Here is a 23028-nt window from a genome sequence, read left to right as displayed (position 1 = left end):
AGGGGGTTCCAAAGAGGATGGCTCTAGACTGTTCTCAATGGTAGCAGATGACAGAACGAGGAGTAATGGTCTCAAGTTGCAGTGGGGGAGGTTTAGATTGGATATTAGGAAAAACTTTTTCACTAAGAGGGTGGTGAAACACTGGAATGCGTTACCTAGGGAGGTGGTAGAATCTCCTTCCTTAGAGGTTTTTAAGGTCAGGCTTGACAAAGCCCTGGCTGGGATGATTTAACTGGGAATTGGTCCTGCTTCGAGCAGGGGGTTGGACTAGATGACCTTCTGGGGTCCCTTCCAACCCTGATATTCTATGATTCGATAAGTCCTCCTTTTCTTTTTGCGGATACAGACTACCAAGGCTGCTACTCTGAAACTAATCTATGTGTGTGTGTGTCGTTTATTCACTTCTGCCAAGTCTTTGTCGTTAAAAAAATTTCTCAGACCACCTATTAAAGGCAGAAGAAACCTTTGCATTATCGGTTTAATGAAAACATCACACCTTTATGTGATACACTGAAGATGAGAAAGAAAGTAACTACATTTTAAAGAGAAGTTGGTGCTTTGCTGAGCTGCAAGTTGCAGATAAATATAAGAGTGCTTCTTTCAGATGTCTTTTGTTCAAGGAGGACTAGCTGGTTAAACCATGTGAGTTTCAAAAATATATATAGAAAGTTCTCTAGTAACAAGCTACTGGCAAAATGATACTCCTAGAAGGTAACCTGTAAATTATACTGGCAACAGTGTATGATTGGTAATAAAGTAATTTGAACTAGCAATTGCTTGGCTGAATTTGTGAAACAGGACCTGTTAAAATACCAAATCCCAATTCAGTTGTAATTGCTTCTGGAACAGAATCAATCCAATCTAAGTTTTGAAGGTTAGGGCCCCATCAAGCCATATACCCAAATATCTATGATGAGACTTTTGTTTCATTGTTGTCTGACTAACAGCGGATATCTTGGCAACATAAATATCTAGTGTCAGATTCACTCCAGCAGGGGAAACCCAGGCTCTGGGTATGTGGTGGTGGAAAATCTGCTTGGAGTAGCAGGGAGAAGACAATGATGCAAGGTGCTTGCAGCCCTCACCCTGCTGGGCTGTATGCAACTGGCAGGTGCAGCTGAAACAGTGGGCAGGGCCAGGCAAGGGGTGGATGGGGATAGGATGCTCGGGAGATCTGCTGATAGACTCCCAGCAGGACTGGAAAGCTCTTACCATGGCAACCCCCCTGGTGGCAGTAGCACCGCCCACCCTCCTTCAGGTATAAATGCCTCCAGGAATGCAGAGAAGGGCTGTGATGGGTTGTACTTGCCTCACACTGAGTCAGGTAGGGAAGGACATAACACTTTGTCAAGGGAACAGGGGAAAGGACCTCTCCTGCTCCAGAAAAGCTTCTCAGCTTGTCAATTAGGATGGGGGAATTCCCACTTGGGCTAATTAGGGCAGGAAGCTAAAGAAGAGACACTGGTAGACTGACAGAGTAAGGCTCTCCCCGTTCTCAAAGAGAGAAATCATCTCTTGATTGCCAGTCCACTGAGGAAACAAAGGAAGTCAGGAGGCTCTGAGAATAGAAACATTGCAGAGACCCTGAAAGAAAGGGGAAACTGGAGCTCTTGGCTTCCCTTGCAGGGCTCTGCTGGCTGCCAAGTTACTGGCAGACACTGAGTTAGACTGCTTCTCCGGGGACTGGGTGAAGAGAGCCCATCCTGTAGTTGTGGTTGCTAGCTGGGATTTGGCTGAAGGAAGCCATGACTGAACCACTCTTACTTTGAGACTCCGCAGAACGAATCCTGGCCCTGATCTCATTACTTCAGGCCAGGGCTGAGGAAGGCATGTGAGCATCAGAAAGCAGCGGGGCTGTCTGTTTTCTGCCACTCTGGAATACAGCTAGGGACATGCACGCACACCATGTGCACCCCCAGAGGGGCAAATCCAGCCCTAAACATATCATCCCTGCTCAAAACCAGGAAATGAAGGCAGCAGAACAAGATTTCCTGTTTGAAATGCACTGAGTCTGGATTTAATTTCACAATCAAAACGTCACAGTTGATTTTAGATGGAGGTGTGCAATAGATGGCCCTCCAAAGCGCCACATTTAAGAGGGACATTGGGGTAGACATCGAACTCTTTATGGCTAGCCATGAGCACCTTGTTCTCTGCCTGCTAACCTTGGGAAGGGGACTTGGGAAATGGACTGCTCCTCCAGGCCAATCAGCATTCTCCTTTTACCATGCTCCAGGATTTAGGCATGCTGAATTTGAGATGCTCCTTTTAGCAAATTGGGATGGCCCCCTCCTCCTCACAGGCCTCTAGTAGGATGGAGACTTCTTCTGAGCTTGTTGGTGGGGGAGCAGAGGGGCCACTCATTCTGCTTAGGATTAAGGCAGAGCTTGTCTTGTAAATCATAAACCACATTCCGAGGCACAGATCCACAACAAGATCTGCCACCCCGCATACTCTGTGGCCTTTATAGGGTGAGTCTAGACACCAGCTTCCTTCTCTTTTCTCAATAATATCACAAATGGCAGTACTGGTGTTTCTGTAGCACTCACCAAAAAACCACAAAACCTTTAAAAAAAGAGAGGGGGAGAGAGGTAGAAAGCAAATTGCCTTTGTTTTCACCATTCAGTATGAGCACGTTTTGCACACGTTTGGTTTGACTGTCACGCAGAACAGCCCTGCCACTCATGTGACCTTGTCAGATCAATTTGTTCACATATTTCCTTTTTTGCTCTGCCTGTATTCTTTTTCTCCATAAAGCCTCATCCCACCAATTCACTACCACAGGCTACTAGTCTGCAACAAAAACGTCAGACCAAATCAAGAAAGGTAAGATCAAAGAAGAAGTTCGCCACTGCTACTCCTATGGGTCCCAATCTCACAAGGTTTTCAGATTCTTCTGGCTCATTAACCAAACTTAAGTTAGAGGGGCATGCAGCTACTGCTTTCCCAGTGTCACTGGGGTACTGTCCTTCAAAAGAATAGCTCCCAAAGGACAGCAAAGTGTCACTACTGGTGAATTCAACTTCAAAAAATCATGCTGTGGGATGATACCAGGACCCATTTTCTCCCACTCTTTGCTCCTAGTAGCGAGGATAGAAGCAGACATTTTTTTCCAGGTCCCGATTGACACTGTGTGATTTCTTATCAGTTACGTACTCCAGCTTTGAGACGCAATCCCTGAAAGTAAGAACCCCCATCCCCATTATTGTGGAACACCAGTTTCTTCCACAGCCCAAGTGTATCCAGGATCGTTGACAATCCATGACGTTGGGACCGTGGATAAGCAAGTACAGAACAAATGATCCATTTGCACAGACTTAAAGTAAGATCACTGCAAAGCCAATTTGTGAATTGATAGTCATTGGGATTTCCAATAAGTAAATACTTCATAAGGTGAAGCAGTTGACAAAGGCACATATAATTGAAAAGTTGCTTAGGGCCTGTTATCTGCTGTGACTTAGCTGTGCATAAACGGTTTTGAACCTTTACAAAATAAAGGTAAATGTAAGAGTTAAAAAAGATTTTTCCACTTGAGGAAGTTTGCCTTTGCTTTTTCAGTGAATTATTCATAAATGGCTTGGCTACACCTGATTCCTCTTGCCATGTTTTTTGTTGCATATTCTACAGTTGTATAAAGTTATGTGCACTCAGGGAAACAGGTTGAAGCCAGCTGTATGGCCAGTTGTGTTTCCATAGATGTGTGAGTTATGTGTGAGAAGTCAAACAATAGTTTGCAACCATCAGAAACATCCTATTCATCAATGTTTCAGGCTGCCCTCTGTACCCATTCCAGCTCCTGCAAACCAGATGTCCTCCAGAAACATGCAGCAGTAAAAAAACCCAACCCAAACCCAAGACTCTTCTATGCTTGCTGTGTAGCAGAACCTGACTTGCCACACTGATGAATATCTCTCCTGTGCCACAATTACCAGCATTGCAACCTCTGCCGCTCATCTTTCTGCCCTGGAATGATTGTATTAGACAATGTGGGCAAACTGTGTCTGTGCAGCAAAGGATGTGTGTGTACTCTGTTTTGGACACTATTACTACTTAGAATTCTATCAAGGAGAGTTAAATCTCCAGTATGCTGCAGTAAGGAAGCAATATATGGCCACCCGCTGCAGCAGGAGATCAGAGTGCCACATTCCCAGTGCCCGGGAACACCAGGGAAGAAAAGGCCTTTCATGCCTAGCTCTATTCCTCACTCATCACCGTAGTATCCAGACAGTTTATAACCTGTTTATCCATTTAACAGATATTATTAGCCTGGAGAGCAGAGCTGCAGGACATTTTTCCCCCCCAACTTTTTGTGACAGCTTTTAATTGGAGTTTTGAATCTATGAAAAATTTCACCCCGCTATAAAATGGTCAAAAAACTGCAAATATTTTTAATGCAAAAATGTCCACCTAAGTATCCGCATGTTTTGCCATTGTTACTAATCAGCATGGTCCAGTGGACAGGGGACTGAACTAGGAGGCATGAGCTCCATTGCTGACTCTGCCACTGGCCTGTGTGGGACTTTGAGCAAATCACTTCCCCTTTCTGTGCCTGTGTCTGTCTTGTCTACTTAGATTGCATGGTTTTATGGGCAATGACTGTTTCTTATTCTGTGTCTACAGAGTATGTAAGACAAAGGAGCTCTGATCTTTTTTGGGACATCTAAGCACTACCGTAATACTAATCCCGAAGTTACACACAAGGAAACTGAGACACAGAGAGATTTAGTGTGTGACTTGCCACAGGGCACACAGGAAGCTGTTGGGAATAAAACACAGACTTTCAGTCCTATGCTTTAGTGACTAGACCATGCTTCTTCCTTGAGGAAGGGCCCTATTAGAGGGATCCCATGCAACTAAATCTCAGCCCATTCCTATCCATGATGTGTGAGTTTCAATTTCATAATGTACATTCTAAGAGGGCAATGCATCATGTTGCAATGCAACACAGTCTTTTATTAACTCAGCCTCACAACACGATCATGACCTGGCAGTGTAAGGTCTAAAAGTCATATCCATACAGCTAAGGGTAGCCTATTAACTCTTATTAACTCTGTTTTCTCCTAGAGCTCCAGGAAGAAATCACAGCCAGTGTGGTACAGGCTGTCCAGCACCGTCTGTGATTTGGGGGGGCATCATAACCATCCAGCTAAGGGTAGCCCAGAATTCCTCCTTACCTGTAAGGGGTTAAGAAGCTCAAATAACCTGGTTGGCACCTGACCAAAAGGACGAATGGGGAAAGAAGATACTTTCAAATCTTGGGGCGGGGGGAGGGGCAGAGGCTTTGTTTGTGCTCTTTGTTTTTGTGTTCTCTTGGGAAGCGGAGAAGCACCAAGTCAGAAAACTCCTTCTCCTATAAACCATCCTAAAGTGAGTCTCAATATTGCAAAAAGAGTAAGTAATAAGGCAGGGCACGTTAGATTACCTTTTGTTTTCAACTTGTGAATTTTCCCTGTGCTAAGAGGGAGGTTTATCCCTGTTTTTTGTAACTTTAAAGTTTTGCTTAGAGGGGAATCCTCTGTGTTTTGAATCTGATTACCCTATAAAGTAACCTTCCATCCTGCTTTTACAGAGGTGCTTCTTTTACTTTTTTTTTTCTTTATAATAAAGTTCTGTTTTTTAAGAATCTGGTTTACCTATTTGGTTGCTATGTTATTCTCAAGCCTTCCCAGGAAGGGGGTGTAGGGCTTGGGGGGATATTTTAGGGGAATAGGAATTCCAAATGGTCCTTTCCCTGATTCTTGTCTAAATCACTTGGTGGTGGCAGCGTACCGTCCAAGGACAAAGGATTTGTGCCTGGGGGAAGTTTTTAACCTAAGCTGGTAGAAATCAGCTTAGGGGGTCTTTCATGCGGGTCCCCACATCTGTACCCTAGAGTTCAGAGTAGGGAGGGAACCCTGACAAAAACGAATACAAGACTCTAATTATCCCAAATGCTAAACTTGTGATACTCAGGATTGGCTAATGTATATAGGCTGGATGGCAACCTTGTGTCTACAGCTAATGCAGGTATGCAAAGACAGCCCTGGAAGTGTCTGACTTGTGAGTAAGAACCTCACACCTATTAATAAAATGTCTTCCCCATCAATTGGCACTATAGAGTGCCATAAAATAATCATATTTTCAAGCTGCACTGAAATCTGTGAGAGATGATATATCTATATGTGATGATGATATGTGCGGCATTCATGTAATTTATTTAAATGTATCCTTCCACTTGGCTCATGTTGCACATACAGCCCAGAATCTCTTATCAAGGGTCAAAGAAAAAGGAGACTTTCCAGAACAAACAATCCCCTCTAACCTTAACTCCTGATATCCGAAAAAGAGATGAGCTATGAAATGTGCCTTAGCAGGTAACCATTTCAATAGACCGTTGCATGGCATGACATTCTCATCAACCCTTCTCCCTGTGTGTTCGGAGAGATGGTCATCTTATGACTATGGTCACAGCCAAAAGACACATTCTGAGAGCCGAAAAGGAGGGGAAATTTGTCAAATTACTTGCTGCAAAGTGTTTGCTTGGCTACATTTTTAATATGCATATATTGTGTTCTTTACAATTTGATGGTTGAAAGAAATGAGCAAGAATCACAAGCCCATTATCCCTTATTTGCAAACAAAGGTCAAGGACTACCCAGAGCTGAGGGTGAGAAGAACTGCAGCAGGTTTCAACAGCTGGAGATTTCTAGGACTCCAAGGTTCTGCGACTTGAAACATATGAAAATGGGAAGAGTCAATACACAGGTAGACTGAGGCCCCAATCCTGCAAAGGAAACCACCTGCATAGATCTTCATGTCTGGGCAAATAACACTGAAGTAATCAGAGCTCAGCACAGGCATGTGGATCCTTTTGCAGGACTGGGGCCTGAGAGTGTATTGAAAAACTAAAGCATTCTTCTTAAGAAACTGGGAAATGGACACAAACTGCCCCATTTTGTGTCTATGTGGTGTGATTTAGCTCCAGAGAATTAATAGTCCATCCTTTCCTGAGATTGAGTCTGGAATTACTAAAACTTTCCATGTGTCAATCAGGGTAGGCTGGTATCTGCACAAGACCTGGTATAGTCCACCAGGGCTAGACTGTCATCATCTTGGTTTATCTAGGGGTTATTTGCACCTTCAACTCTTGCCGTTATTGGAGTCCAGGTTTAAAAAGCTGCATTTATTCTAGAGATGTGCTTTTATTACTAAAGGATCTTTGTGGTCTATCAGAAAATACTAAACCTGGGGGAAACAGATTACAGATCTACTTACCTATCAGATCTACAGTAACTCATGGTGCTGGCTAGAGAGGGAGAAGTAAGTTAGATTATACTAACTCATCACCCTGGCCAAGCAGAGTGCAGATGGTATCCAGTAAGATTCCTCCTGTAACTTGCCAATGCCTATTGACAGTATTTTCCTATTCCCATCCTTGGCCTTCCCCAAGCTGAGAATGCCAGTAATGCGAAGATCTGTGAGTGAAATCTGCTTCCGTTGGTCAAATCCACGTCCAATGGCAAAACTCCTCTTGACTTAAGTGGGGCCAAGCAAGGTTTCTCCCTGAGTACAGTGGTTTGGGGAGGTGGGTGGTGATAGCCTGGTAGCAGTTCGGCTGTGGAGAGGGAGTTCTGAATTCTAGTGAAGGAGCAGCGTCTCCCTAGGCCCCAAAGGAATGATTTGGGAGGCAGAGGTTGAATGAAAGATGCCTAGTGCCCAGTATTTAAAAGGTGCTTAAGGAAAAGGAGACACGCAGTGCCTCAGACCTACTCTGAATGCAGAGAAGCACCAGCCCTTCCCGCTGTACAGACACTGACTTCTGCTTTTGTGTCCCTCAGCTCCCAGCAGCTGTACTTGGACTTTCTAGGTGCCATGGCATCCTCTTCTTAAGTAGCTCTGGCCTTACAGCTGACTGAGAGGGTGTGTTTTACCACAGCAACAACATGCTTCGGAGCCTCCTCCCAGCACAGATGAATACATACTCTCCCTATCCCACTCCAGGCTCTCCATCTTAGACAAGGGGAGGCTTTAATGTGCTTTGCCCCTGACTGACCCAGAAGGGAGTAAGATCCTTCTTTAAAAAACCAATAAGCAATCATGTTTGCTGGTACCTCTTGCAAATTACAAATGAAATCACAGACATGGGCAACTGGGGCGGAGGGGAGAACTTGCTAGTGCATTTCTCAGCAGGAAGTTCATCCCTGCTGAGCTCTTCCTGCAGGGTCAAAGGCATCTATAAAGCCTCCCAGGTTAGCATGCAGCTGCTCTAACAAGCATGAGTCAGCACCTGATCTGCAGCAGATCAAGTTTCTGACTCTCCACAGGAACTTTTAACTCTGGAAGAATAACACAGGAAAAAACCATGCCAGGAGGCTGCATTTGAATGGCATTTCCTTCTCCCTTACTGGCTTTGATCATACAATATGTTACAGAGTGCGAGGCCTGTATTTGGATCTAGTGGACGGACTTTAGAAAGGAAGGGGAGCTGGTCCCTCCATCACAGGGACAATGATCTACTGAAGACCATGAAAACAGATCGCTAGTTCAACGCTTGCATTGTCTTGTGTGGGCTTCCAACTTGTGGAAGCCAAGCAAGGGTTTGATCAAATCAAAGAGAAGAAAAAGAAAACTACCAGTGATAAAAGATAAGCTGTTGTAGGCATTGCATGGTCAGGGTGAAACTCCAGCCCGACAGACATCAATGACCAAACTTTCACAGACTTCAGTGGGCCTGTAGCTTTTCATATTAGAGAGAGCTATTTTCTTTTCTGTAATTGGGGATCCCTGGTTTATCAATGCCTTCATCAGCTCCCATAGGACAAAGAAGGCCTTTTTTTTTTTTCCCCACAGAACAGAGAATACAAATAAAGCTCAACAGAAGCATTGGGCCTGATTCTGATTTCATATACACCAGTGACTCTCAGGAATAGTTCCATTGATCTCAGTGGAGTCACACTGGTGTAAAACTGGAATAAAGTGAGATCAGAAGTGGGCCATGTACATATTATTTTAATTTTGAGATTTTCAATTTAAAAAAAAAACCATAAAATTGTTGACCTGGAATTGTCTAAAAGATAAGAAAATGTGCCATGACAAAGGAACAAAGTACCTTTAAAATCTCAAAGCAAAACTTCAGCATTATATTAAAGGCATTTGCTGCATTTAATTGGAATAATTTGTATCTGATTATTTTTGCAGCTGGTTGGTGTGATTGTAAATCTAATGAACTGTTAAGATGGCTAGAGCTTTTCATATGGGCTTTTTAAAAATATTGCTATTTAAATTTAAATACATTAAATAATACAGGGAAGAAAAAGGACCTGATTCTTCTGTGACACCAGTTTTACATCATTGTAAGACAACTGACTTCAGTAGAGATGCTCTTGATTTACACTAATGTAAATGAGAGAGGAATCAGGTTGTTGGTCATCTTTGCAATTAAATATAGTAATTACAATATATTTATACAGTAGATGAGTTTTTGGTTTTGGTGCATCAGTTCAAATACAAGACCGTGGTATGCAGAGTCAAATGGGTTAGCCGGGAAGCCAGTACAGACATAAAAAATCTTGATTTTTTTAAAAAGTCCTGGCAGATTCAAGAGATCACTAGTTCATAGTCTCCTGGGCAGAGGACAAAAACTTTATTGCCAACATTTGATGTGCTTCTCGGGCATAAGATAATTGACACTGTAGTAATTACACAAGAACTATGCACAAGGAATCTAGAACAGAAGAAATATTATAGCAAGTATGTCAGAGTTATTGCCATTGCACGTGGATGAGAATCTTAGAATTCAAACAGAAAGAAGCTGGCAATCTTCCCAAGAAACAGTTATATCATCCACACCAAGGGCTTATGACATAGCTGCCTTTGTGGGTCACTCCCACAGAAGGAATAGAAATCACTAAACAAAACCAAAGAAGACACTGTTTCCCTGTTTCCTGGGGACATTCAGAATTCTATTTACAACGCTTGGATCATGAGGAAGTGACAGGCGCCCACCCAGACACTGACAAAGTAAAACACACAGAGCAGCGGACACAGGTTCCATGAGGCACGTTCCCCTCAGGCCATTGCAAGAGGCGCTTTTTTGAGAACAGGAAGTGGCTTTGTGATAAGAAAGCCTCTGAGGTTCAGAGACAGTAGTCACATCATCTGTCCAGCGGTTTCAGCTCATCTGTCCTAACCACCTTCCTACGTGTATGTTGTTTTCATTGGCAGCTTTAGCGTGTGTGGTTGGTTGTGGTTTATTATGCTTTTGGTGTTTGAAAATCAAACATTGGAAACAAAGTCAGTCTCAGACTAGCACACTTTTAGTATGTTCATTACCCTAGCAGTACACTCCCTCCCCCACCATCTTTTCTCCACTTGCCAGTTCCTAGGCCTGTGCTCAGAGAACTTTATGCTTCATAAAACTAACTTCAATAAAATAGACTCTTGATGTGATAGTGTAATACTATCCCAGGGGATGGCTTAGAGCAACTGTATTTTCAGTTGTTGTTAAGGCATTTGTGCTCTGAACAGTGAAGAGAGAGGGCATTCTATCAACACCTGGGCTTTAGAGTGAGGCTCTTGGTGATGGACTTCATGCCAATGCACCAGGGGCAGGAACGTGTACGTACTATACAAGAACATACAAAGTGGTGTTGTCAGGATGACACACTTGTATAATTGCATACCCTGCCATTTGGTTATGCCTTGTGTGGAACACCCTATAGCTTCTATTGTACTTTACTGCTTGGGTCCCGGAAACAACAGTGCTAGGAGCATTAGAAATGCCTAAGGTAGGTAGATAAATACAGAAAAAGTTCAATAGTGAGGATCCTTTGGCTTACAAAGTCAATTTGTTCTCTGAATGTACTCAATATAGTCAAGAAGAGAGGGTTCTTTGAATCATATTGACTGTACTGGCTTATTACGTGAATCCATTCACATGTTTTTTCTCACTTAAGAGGTTTATTCCTTTAAAATGTCAGATCATCATTTGCATTCACTCCAGGTGATACATACATGGACTGTAACTTCATTGAACAGGTTATTCCTGTATCAGATGTCCACTGAACAGCATTTTGTATTCAAATATAAGACATGCAAAGGTTGGAGTGGGGATGTAAGGGCTAATCCAAAGCCCGGTGAAGTCAAAGGAAAGACTATGGGCATCTTTCCATTGGCTCATGGAGTCTCTCCATTGACTTCAATGGGTTTTGGATCAGGCCCTTATTCCCTGTCATTTTGTCCTTTCTCATAAATGAACAAATACAAATGCAAAGTACAAACCCATGCTACTTTAGGTTTCTGACTGCCTGAGAGTCTCCTCTGTGAAGTATTATTTTTTCAGTCCTTATAAAAAGCAAACTAAAAAGAAAAAAACTAACTTTTTTGTGCCAAACTTTGACGTCTGTGTCTGTGAGTCACACCCAGGATGTTGATATGCTTCATCTTCTGTTTCTTTTCCTTGGAAACCACCTGATTCTAAGATGATCTGAAATCTCAAGAAGAATTTTTGTTTTGGGTGGCAGTAGAGGATCCGAAGGCATCATTCGGAAAGTATCACAGTAAAAAAACCATGCACTGTATAAGAAGGAAGGAAAGAAGCTGTGGTGCTCAAGATACAGAGAACCTTTCCATTTGACTCACGCTTGTTCAGTCTGCTGCTTTTAACCCGGCCTCTGTGCAAGAACAACCTGCAAATACAGAGGAGATTTGACTTTGTGTGAAGATAAGATTTACACAGCGGGTTTCCACATAGTTCCTGAGTTAGTGTTGTTCATCTAGGGAGCCTAACTGCACCACCCCTGGCCACTCTGTTAATTTAGACACTCTATATTTATCCTGCAGCATTTGCTTTGCTCTGGTGTACGGCATCTACCATTTGCTTGAGAGTGTTGTGCGGCTGGTGTTAAGCACTAATAATTTGTTAACTGGTCTGCAAATCTTACAGTACATCATGGGTCTGTTCACGCCGAGCAAGTCCCCATCATTGTACTAAAAGACTGTCGTTAACATGTTAAAAGTAAATCTATTTTTGTGGGGTGTTGGGGGCTTTTTTTTCTGATCCAGTAATAAACAGCAACCAAAAAAAAAAAAAGTACAAATAAATGCAGCAATGGGAGTCTTGTTTGTCAATCATGTACTCGAAATTTATATTCAACCTTTTGATTAGGCAAAATATTTTTGAACCTCCATGATATATTGAGCCCTACTCTTGCAAACACTTATTACCAGGCATATTGCTCACTCTTGTAAATAATCCAATTGAAGTAAGTGGGTCTACAGTACTATATTGTCAGCCGTAAGCATTCAAATCACAAACCAGGTCTCCAGAATCATGAGATTTTTAAAAATAATTTGGGAGGGGTTCTTTTTAATTGCCTTCTGCTTTCCTAGCCATGCACTTGGAGCATATTTTCAGGCTTTTCTCTACTACCATGAGGGTTAGAAATGTATTTTTAACAATGAAAGCTGGGATTCTCATTTTATCACTTGCCTCAGGGAGTGGGGTTTTAAGAAAACCACCAGATATTATGAGAATCATGGTAAAATCACACTAGTTGGCAACACTGCATTACTAACCAGTAATGGGAGGAATGGCACCTGGATTTGTAGTCCAGAAGAACAAATGGCTGGACAGACAAATATATGAAAATTCAATTTTTTCTTTGGGTTTTCACATCTTTCGTTAGTGTCTTTTTTGCCAGAAGCTGTGAGGAAACTTTTATTCCCTCAATATTTTGCATATGTTTGTACACTTACTTTGTTTATTAAAAGCTGAATGTGAGAAAATGGGCTAGATTCTGCTCCATTAAACCTGCTCAACTCCATCGCCTTCACGGAGTTGTGGGGGAATGACAGAACATGGTGACAAAAACCTGCTTATTGTAGTTCAGTAACAGATGCTAGAAAAATTGCAGAGAGTAAATATTTAACCATAATAGTGGTAAATTGCCTTTCTTTAACATACTTCCCTTGGTCCCAATCTTACACCCTTTGCTCCTGGGAGTAGTTCTTGCACATCAGGTAGTCCCATTTGAAATCAGTGGCACAACTTGTTTGAGTAAGGGTTGCAGTAAGACAAAATAATAAAGTGAAAAAATTGCCTTGACTTTTGCAGGGTTTGAAAAATTATTTTCAATGTAAACAACAAAAAATGCTTGGTGTTTTTTGTTGTTGTTTGTTGATTTGTAGCTCTTCTGCATATGAGTCACTTGTCCTCGCTGCCTCCAAGACTGGGTACTGTTGACATGCAGTCTCCAAGAATACCCGGTAGAAAACGAGGAAGACCCCCACTCCATTCTACTCCGATGAAAATGGCTGTTCACAATCTCTATTCAGCGCCGTCTGGTTCCTTGCCAGTAGTGAAGATCCCAAAGAAGAGAGGAAGAAAACCTGGGTACAAGGTACATATACTCAACCCTGCCACTCCCCAGGTTCCTCTGCCGTTAATGATTGTGTCTGTTGCTTTAGGATATAGTACAATAGACATGAAATTTGAAATATAAGATAAATGCATCAAAGGCCTTTGTGGTGCAATGCAATAATAGAACAAGAACTAAGCTTCTCTTCAAGTAATTCATCAAACTGATAAAAAATGGGGGGAAATTGCAAAACTGTTGAAAATGTTTTCATTTGGAAGTATTTGAAAATAACTTATTTTTCAAAAAAAAAATTGGGAAATTTCATTCACATTTTTTGGTGTTCTGATTTTTTTCTTCCCTCACCCACTCTTATTTTTCTTTTTCAACGAGAAAAGAGGAAAGGAACGGGAAATTGGGTGGAAAAAATAGAAGTTTTCATTAAAATTACTTGAAATTTGGGGAAAATGGATTTTTAAAAAAGAAATGTGTATTTTTGGAGAAAAGGCCATTTTTCAATGACACTTTTTGGTTTGAAAAATTGTGACCGGCTCTCAGTGTAATGCATTACAGCTAGGGTTCCAGGGGAGTGCAGTGACAGCTCTCAGAGACTTTGGAGTTTAGAGTGTTCCCAGACTGAGATTCCTGAAGACGGAACGTGTCTCTGTCCATGAGACGATATCAGCACAGGCAGGAGCAGTGCCAGCTTCCCCAGGCTTCAAACCTGACCTGGAGGAACCTCTTCTAGGAATAGAAGGATAGTTCACTTCCAGTCGCCATGCCTTCAGCTCTCTGCTGAGGCTGCCAGCTGGGCTGCTAGTTCGTGTCATGGGGACACTTGCCAGGTCGCAATTGGACTGAGCCCACAGACTTCATTTAAACTAGGTGAGGAGAGAAGATTTAAAACCTGTCGCTGGTAGTGAACTGGAACTTTATGCCTTAAGGGTATGTCTACACTAGAATCGTAAATTGACCTATATTAGGTAATTACAGCCACCACAGTAATTACTGCAGTGGTGCATGTCCTCACTAACCTCTTTGGGTCTGTGGTGTGTGTCCCCAGCAGGAGCACTTCCACCGACCTAAGAGGAGCAGTGTGGGGAGCTGAGAGCCTGGGCTCTCAGCTCTGCTGGCAGCTAAGCCTGGCTGCCTCACAGGCTCCCGGCGGGCGGGCCACCCTCCGCTCCCTGTTCCCCACCAGGAGGAAGCTGCCTGGGGCTTCTTGCTCCAACTCCCAGCTGGGAGCGGGGTCTAGCCGCCCAGCTTTCTTGTCAATTTCATGGCTCCAGTGTAAGTAACGCAGAGTCTATACAGATGCTGCCTCACCCTAACTAACCAACATAAGCCCTACGCCTCTCGTGGAGGTGGAGTTATTATGTCGCTGTAGTGGGGCACTTACATTGGCGGGAGCAAGGCTGACACTGACAAAATTAGGTCAACGTAAGCTACCTTATGTCAACCTAACTATGTAGTGTAGACCAGGCCCTAGTGAGGACAGCCTCATCTTTAGTTCTTGCTATGAAGACAGTAGACCAAATTCTGCTCTGAATTTGGGGGGAGGGGATTTGGGCTGCTGGAGATTACCAAATGTAGGTCTTTATCGCTTCTCCTGCCAAGGAAGATGCTGCGTGTTTGGAGCTAGCCACCAAGCTGTGCCGTGGGAAGAGCATGAATAAGGAGAATGTGTCTGGAAGTGTAAACAAGCTAGTTAGTTAGGTGGGTGTTGTTGGCAGCAGATTGCTCTGTTGTTTTCTCAGTGCATTTCTGAAGGCAGGGAGATGTATAATGCATGTTTGTTACTCGTGTTACTTTATTTCACCCGGAAAATTATAGACACGCAGGCTGTTTCTGAAAGATGGCAAATTGCCAAAAGTTAGAAAATAATAAACTGCTAAAGATCCTAAACAGAAACTCCAGGGACTCCTGTGAACAGGTAGTGCCTTTTCCAATCTTCCTTAAAGAAAAGCCCAAACACTGGTTAATTCTCTTCCTGGGAAACTCTTCTTGCGCCATCCTCTTCTGGGATTTTGTCGTAACAAATACATTTACAATAACGTAAGGTTCACCTCAAGCTTTCTTTCCAGGTCTGGCTGCTTCCCAAGCTCCCACTTCAGGGCTGCTCACCCTCGGCTTACATTCTCTCTGCTCAAGCTGCTCCTGCTTCTCTTATATCCAGGTGGGATAACAGCCACTTGGCTCTGTGAGTCAGGAGAACCCACTCAGTCCTTTCCGAGCTCAGCCAACAAATGATAACAGGACCAGGTAACATTGCTAGCCTGTTACACCTACGCACTAAAGATCCCACCTACAGTCGGAAATCCTTTGTCTTCTAAGCGTCCCCAAGGCTTCCTGAATAATGTTATTCAACCTCTCATTACACGTGCCTCTTCTGTTATTTAACACCGAGAGACCTCAAGCAAGCTGGGGCCCCATTGTGCCCCATGACAATCCCTGCTTTGAAATGCTTACAGTCTAAGGCACCAAGGACATGAGCCATACGCCACTGGAAGGATTCCTGTTGACTTCAGAGCCCAGTTCAGAAAGGACTTAAGTATGTGCCTAACATTGAATTCAGTGGGACAACTCATGTGCTTAAAGTTAGACACATGCTTAAGTGTGTTACTGAATCAGAACCAGAATCAGAAAAGAGAGAAGGGAAAGATCTGGAAGAGCTGTACCCTCTGCTACTGCTTGCCTACTGCCTTCTGTCAGACCTCGCCAATGCTTGATGTGAGGGGTTGAGGGCACTGTGGTGTATTGGCTCCTCCGAGGGTCCCCTTCTAGCCAGAGGTTCCCAGCCAGTAGTAATCAGCCATGTGCTGTGCTGTCTGCTGCTCAGACCCAATGCTGCAGGAGGCTGCCCTCAAACCACAGGGCCTGGCAAAAATCCTGCCTTAATCTGAAACTGCCTGGTTTTAGCCCCTCCCCCCCATCCCTTTGATGATCCCTCTTATCCAGTCTCCTCCCTCTCTGCCATGTTCTACCTTGTTCCTATGACTATGACTATGGGTGGCTAGATGATATTTAAAAACAATGAGGAGTCCGGTGGCACCTGAAAGACTAACAGATTTATTTGGGCATAAGCTATGAAAGCTTATGCCCAAATAAATCTGTTAGTCTTTCAGGTGCCACCGGACTCCTCGTTGTTTTTACGGATACAGACTAACACAGCTACCCCTCTGATACTAGATAATACTTAGTCCTGCCATGAGTGCAGGTCTCAAGGTCCCTTCCAGTCTTCTGATTTTATGATTCTATGACACCTTCCTCATCCTCCCCATCCATCCATCTTGCCCTCCCTTGCCAGACTTTGCCTTACTAGGGGTGAAGAATTTTCTCCTTTATCCCATACTAATCTTACCATAGCACCTTGCACCATCTCCAGTGCCTCTCTCGCCGCCCACTGATACTTTCTCCTTCCTTTGCTGCCTTCTCCTTGCCCTCACCACTCATCCAGCACCTGGTTTTTCACTGTCCCCTCATGCGATTGATTCAAATTTTTAAGTGGCCATCCAGAGGTCCGGGTGCTGTGCATGCATACACACTAAAAACAGATTCACCAATGGCTAGAGAACATCTCCCAAGTCCTTTATCCAGGTCCCATAAAAAATGTTCCCCTTCACCTTTTAAGATTTCACATTAGTAACATACTTGTGAATAATGTAAGCGAATGACAAAGTAGCATTAAACACACATCCAGCTCAATTACAGGCTTTGGTGTCCGCTATGGAAATACTGAAGGATTCTATAGTACCTGTTCAAAATACCGTAGAAACATTATAACAAGTAGTGGTGTTTTGAACAATTACTGTAGGATGTTGTGGTTTATTTATTTTAATACGGGATAACTAGCTATTTTCCGGTACACTATTTATTGTTTTATTTAAGGGTTATTATTTATGTGGTGCCAAAAGGGTGCATAATAAATACCAGTGTATTATGTCAGTACACTGGAACTGGAACTTTTTGATTGTTTTACACTAAGTATTTATTAGTAGCAACATTTGCACCTTTGGGGTATGTTTATACCAAAAAATCTCCAGATGCTCTCCAGTGCTTGGATAATACTAACTCTGCTTTACAGATGGGGAAACAGAGTCACAAGCTGATTAAATTATTTGCCCGAGCGTCACAAGAAGTTTGTGTGTAGAGTTGGAAACAGAACCCAGGTCTCCTGCTGCTACCACTCCGCTCCCAGTTTTTAGTACGGTAGCACTGCATTTCAACTTTAATCTGAACATGTTCTGGTGAATCTGTTTCTTCATCCCAGTCCTTCCCCTCCTCAGACTGTAGTTTTACCAAATACAGAAGACTTTCAGCAAAGAGAAGGAAACAATAGCAGGATCTGAAACAATGGAACTGCAAAGTGAGTAACAGTGGCACAGCACTTATGAAATATAGAATGTAGCCAATCCAAATGTTTAAAAAATTGGATCTCCAATGCCTCCAGCCCTGTTGAAGAGAGAGTTTTGTCCCCAAGAGACGTAAAGCACTGCTGCAGCCAAAAGAAATCAAATAGACTTGTTTCAAATCGTCTTTATGTACTGATTCTCCAAGGCATTGAGCGCTCTATTATACCTATTTGTCTGGCTTACATCACTGCAGGAAATGTGCACCACACCATCTTTAATGTATTTATCCTCACAACACTGCTGTGAAGTAGGGAAGTGCCAATATGCCCATTTCACAGATGGGAAGCGGAGGCACAGAGAGGCTAAGTGACTTGTCCACGATCACACAGACAGCCTCTGGTGGAGCAGGGAATTGCACCTGAGTTTCCCAGGTTCTAGACTAGTGCCTTAACATTCCTTTATTTCTTCTTCCAATCTCCATTCCCTTGAGTGGGAGTTGAGGAGTCTCATTACTTTGTCCAAGTCCTCAGCACTTTCCATGCAGTGACACCTTCAGGGACAGAGCCTTAGCTGTATACATTATCATAGGTCCATAGATCTGCTCCTCCATTCTGACTGAGCATCAATAAGAGTTTTACATAATTAGCGGAGGATGGTCTGGCAAAAAACATTCCCTCTCCTGGGTCTCAGTGGCTCCACATTTCTTGGCAGCATTAGGAGAAGAAAGAAAAGCAATGAATTGGAGATCATTCATTATTTATGGGATCTGCTTTAACGCAATCATTTCTGGCCTCCAGTGTGTGTGAATGGCATCTGTAGGGGCAATGCTATTTCTTGATGCAGGAAGGACAGAAATAAGACATCTTTTTCTAGCTGCTGGCTTAAGTTTCTGAAGTTGACATTCACAGTCTGTAACGTTCAACACATCTGGCCTCATGCTATTTATTTGCTTTATAGGATTTGCACACCAAAGCAATGTTTCTGCTAAGACTCTGTGTATACGGTGTCCTCTGCTGAAGTGCACAGCTCTCAATAAAAACACACTCTGAGCGCCAGTCAAAGATTACATCTTGTGATGTGTAGCTCTCGCTTGATTTAATTAGCTCACAAATTGTATGACTTTCTGATACCATGAGACTTCTATGCATTTTTAAAAGCGACTCCATGCCCAAATGGCAGACAACCAACTTCGATATAGCAACCAGCGAGCTGCATTATTACAGAACAGATGGACAAATGTTTTCTGAATTTTAGCAAACTATGAATTTACAGCCTGGATTTAAATTTATTTTTGACTGAGATTTGAACAACAAAGACATTGTATCATACACAATGTAGAATCTAATGACCCATGGACTTTTTTTACATAGACAGCTATTTGCTTTTAGTGTCAACGTGTTTCGAAAGTCCCATACCTCATGACAACATGCCCCATCATCCAGTGAAATTTTCTCCCTGAGACACTGCTCATTCAGCATCGCTCTTGTTCTAAGATTTCATCAGATGTTTTCCTCCTGTTCTAAATGCTTTTCCTTTCTGATTGTGATGACTGTTGCCGTAAATTCTTATCTCAAGTAATTTATAGGGTTAAACAGATTCTGATATGTCTCACTTTTTTTGCCCTTGACATATTGCTCTTTCACTTAAAGGGAACAAGTATCCTGTTGGGTGTAGTCTCTTTGTACTGCTGTCCTAGTCACTGTATAAACATATCAGAAGTGATGTCTAAGCTACATTAAATCTCTATCCTTAGAGTTTTTTAAGGCCCGGCTTGACAAAGCCCTGGCTGGGATGATTTAGTTGGGGTTGGTCCTGCTTTGAGCAGGGGGGTGGACTAGATGACCTCCTGAGGTCCCTTCCAACCCTGATATTCTATGATTCTATGATTAAAGCTGTGATGCAAATCATGACAAATGATGGAGTGAAGTGTTAATGCTGACACTTGACCCATAACTCATTCCACGTCCATGTGGTGTTACCACAGTATATGGTAGAGTATGTTTCCAGTAGGGCTGAGTGAATGGCTGATTTTTTTAGGAGGGTTGGGGGGAGGAGTCACAGACCTAACCAAAAACTTCAATTAAAAAATTTGGTTCACTTTGAATTAAAACTGACTTTTTCCTGTTTTTCTTGCTGAAACAATAAAAAAAAAAAATCATTTCAGGTTGAATGAAATGTTTTGTTTGACCTGAAACAAATGTTTTTCAGGTTTTTGCTTGATGTCCTTTTGGGGGTATTTTTTATCCTTTTTATTTGCTTGTTTGTTTTAAAGAAAGTAGTTAAATTTCAAAATGAAACATTTTGAAACAAAAAGTCAAACTGTTGTGTTTCAAAATGGCTGAAACAAACTGTTTTGACTTTTTAAAAAAATCTTTTTTTCCCCCGTACAATATTATTCATCGGATTCAATCCCAACTTTGCAAATAGTTTTGGCATCTGAAAAAACCCCTTTTTATCTAATTTACTATTTGCTGAAAAAAAATTCTCCCAGCTCTAGTTTTCATTACCTTCTGGTTGGAGACTTCTGGCAATATCTCTAGTTTGTGTAACAAGCATGGGCCCTGATCCCACAGTCAGATTTACAAAGGTGCACCCTTGAACCTACTTAGCCAGTGAGCCCCATTGACTTCAGTAAGCCTCCACGTGGTGCCACTTTGGGGAACCAGTTGCAGGATTACAGCCTGAAAGCCCAGTTCTGCAACCTTTCGTGATGCTGAGTAGCACTTATTCATCTGTGTGATCTCATTGAAACCAACATGACACCTCATGAGTATAAGTACTACTCAATGGGAGGCAAAGTTGCAGAAATAGGCTCTTACTATTACTTAGAAGGGGGTATTAATTTGCTTCCCTTGTTCTTCAAAGAGTAGGAATTCCTAGAGGAAAAATGTGTCCCAGAAGTGTCCAAAGTGAATGCCAGAAGTGTAGGGCGGATCGTCCCTCAGTAAGGGTTCTGGACTGAGACTCAGGAGACCCAGGTTTAATTCTCTGCTATGCCACAGCCTTCCTGTGTGACCTTGGGCAAGTCACTTAGGGTAACACTTTCAAAGGTACCAAAGTGACTTAGGAGCCTAAGTTCCATTTTCAGAAGCCACTTAGGAGCTGAAGTCTCACCGAAAGGCAATGGAACATAGGGTATGTTTACACTGCAAGGACAAACCTGTGATTGGCCCACGCCAGCTGGCTCGGGCTGAGGCGCTGTTTAATTGTATGTAAACATTTAGGCTCAGGCTGGAGCCTTGGGTCTAGGACTCCGAGGTGGGAGGGTCCTAGAGCTCCGGCTGCAGCCTGAGTCCATAGGTCTACACCGCAATTAAACAGCCCCTCAGCCCGAGTCCGAATCAGGTCAACCACAGCAGTCTAATTGCAGTGTAGACATGCTTCTAATTGCCTAGATCACTTTTGAAAATGGCACTTAGACTCTTAAGTCATTTAGGCATTTTTTTAAATGTTACCCTTAGTCTCTCTGTGCCTCAGTTTCCACCTGTAAAATAGGGATAATAGCACTTCCCTACCTCAGAGGGGAGTTGCAAGGATAACATGTTAAGGATTGTGAGGTGCTCAGATACCATGGCTGGGAGGGCATATAAGTACCTAAGACAGATAGACAGACTGTTGACAAAATAGACTGCATGCTTTTGTACGTGTAGACTTATTAGGTGGAATCCTGACCGCAGTGAAGTCAATGATAAAACTCCCCCTCATTTCCATGGGGACAGCATTTCATCCTTTGTGTACAAAGGCCCCAGTCCTATAAAGATTACTCAAGCTAAATGTCCATTGGTTTCAACTGGTCAAATCCTGGCCTCGTTAAAACCAATGGCAAAACATTAGCTCAATCCCCTGGCAAAGCTTTTGAAAATTTGTTCCTACGTGCTGAACATTAGTAACAATACATATTTGGGGCCAGATCCTCAGCTATGTCTCTGTTGTGCTTGTGCACGTGAGTGGACCAGAGGAGGGGAGCATACTGCAAGAGGCTTTCTGTCAGCAGTGCAAGCTGGAGAAGTCTGAAGACTGCTCTAATCTGTATTGGCTGGATGGGCTCAGGATCCATTGAAGCATTATACATTGTGACAGAGAATCTGCCTAGAAAACTAAGAATGCCTTCCCTCTCTTTCGGTCTTAATTCTCAGCATATGGTGGCATAAGTAATGGGTTAGCTATATTAATAAACCACCCCGTGACTCAACCCAGTGCCTTTCTTTAAGCCTAAATGTACTGTACCACTTATGTAAAATGCTCACTGACATCAATGACACTTATGCGTGAATAAGAAATATACGATCAGGGCATGGATCTAATTCACATACTGTATCATCCATTGGATTGGTTTAACTAGTGAACATTCTGCCCTCGAATCATTTGCTCTGACATTTCCACGAACCTGTTGTCATATTGGTTGGGGCATGGCTAGATATAGTCCCACGAATCATTCATGAGCTTTCATTTTGACTCTGTGCATAAAATATATTTGAATGATTTACAGGGAGGATTTTCCATATATTCTACACCATTTCAACACATTTGCTCTGACTGTCTGGCTCTCTCTGTTTTTCATTTTTCTTCTACATCTGCCCTATTTTCTTCATAAACTCACAGTCTGTCATGGGTTTGGTTAGATTTCCAAAAGAACAGAGTCAGCCCAAGAAAAGAAGAGTGTTAGTATTAAATATTCAGAGACTCATGGACAGCAATAAGTCAGACTGAGATACTCAGTCTCCAAAGGCATTTAAGCTTCAGCAGCACTGTTACTATATCATCTCCTGTAATCCTGCTGTTACTTTATTATGGTCTAAGTATAAAATTCCCCCCTTCCTTCCCCCTAGAAGTAGCATTTATTTGTACCTCGATGCTTTAGTGCAAATTCAGTTTTAATTAGATTTGCAGAAAACTGTTCACTGAAAGAAAGAAAGAAAGAAAGAAAGAAAGAAAGAAAGAGGCCTCCAAACTAGTGAGCTCACAGTGGATTAGTACCCTGTTTATTTCCTCTTAAGCACCAGCCTGAATACTCTGACTAGGATGAAGATGCAGAAGAAAACGTTAAAGATGCATAAGCTGACAGATCTGCAGCGCTCACCTCACGAAGGGCTCCTGTTAAAGTGATTCAGGAGGCTTGAGCTCTTGGGGGTTGGGGGGGACTAGCGTGTGTGAGTCAAGTTTGAGGCCAGCCTGCTGTGAATCACTAAGAAGGACAAACAGCCAAACCACAAATAAAATAACACTTTTGGGTACCCCTTCTCCAAAACAAAAACAAACAAACCAAATCAGACTGAGTAGGGTTGCTAACCCTCCCAGATTGGCTGGGAGTCTCCTGGAATCGGAATCAATCTCCTGGTTGC

The 23028-nt window shown here is 42.7% G+C and overlaps 1 protein-coding gene across 1 annotated transcript in view; it reads left to right on the top strand.

Moving 5' to 3' along the window:
- Positions 1-23028, top strand: part of SCML4 (Scm polycomb group protein like 4) — a 108664-nt gene that overhangs the window by 37557 nt on the left and 48079 nt on the right. Inside the window, exon 2 of the mRNA XM_084624966.1 lies at positions 13168-13379. Coding sequence (XP_084481092.1) covers positions 13179-13379 — 201 coding nt within the window. The 5' untranslated portion in view covers positions 13168-13178. The remainder of the gene's footprint in view (positions 1-13167; positions 13380-23028) is intronic.

Source organism: Lepidochelys olivacea (assembly GCF_965140295.1).
Source record: "Lepidochelys olivacea isolate rLepOli2 genome assembly, chromosome: 3".
Taxonomy (NCBI): domain Eukaryota; kingdom Metazoa; phylum Chordata; order Testudines; family Cheloniidae; genus Lepidochelys; species Lepidochelys olivacea.
Note: the sequence above shows the minus strand (reverse complement) of the source record. Positions and strands in the feature narration are given on the sequence as shown.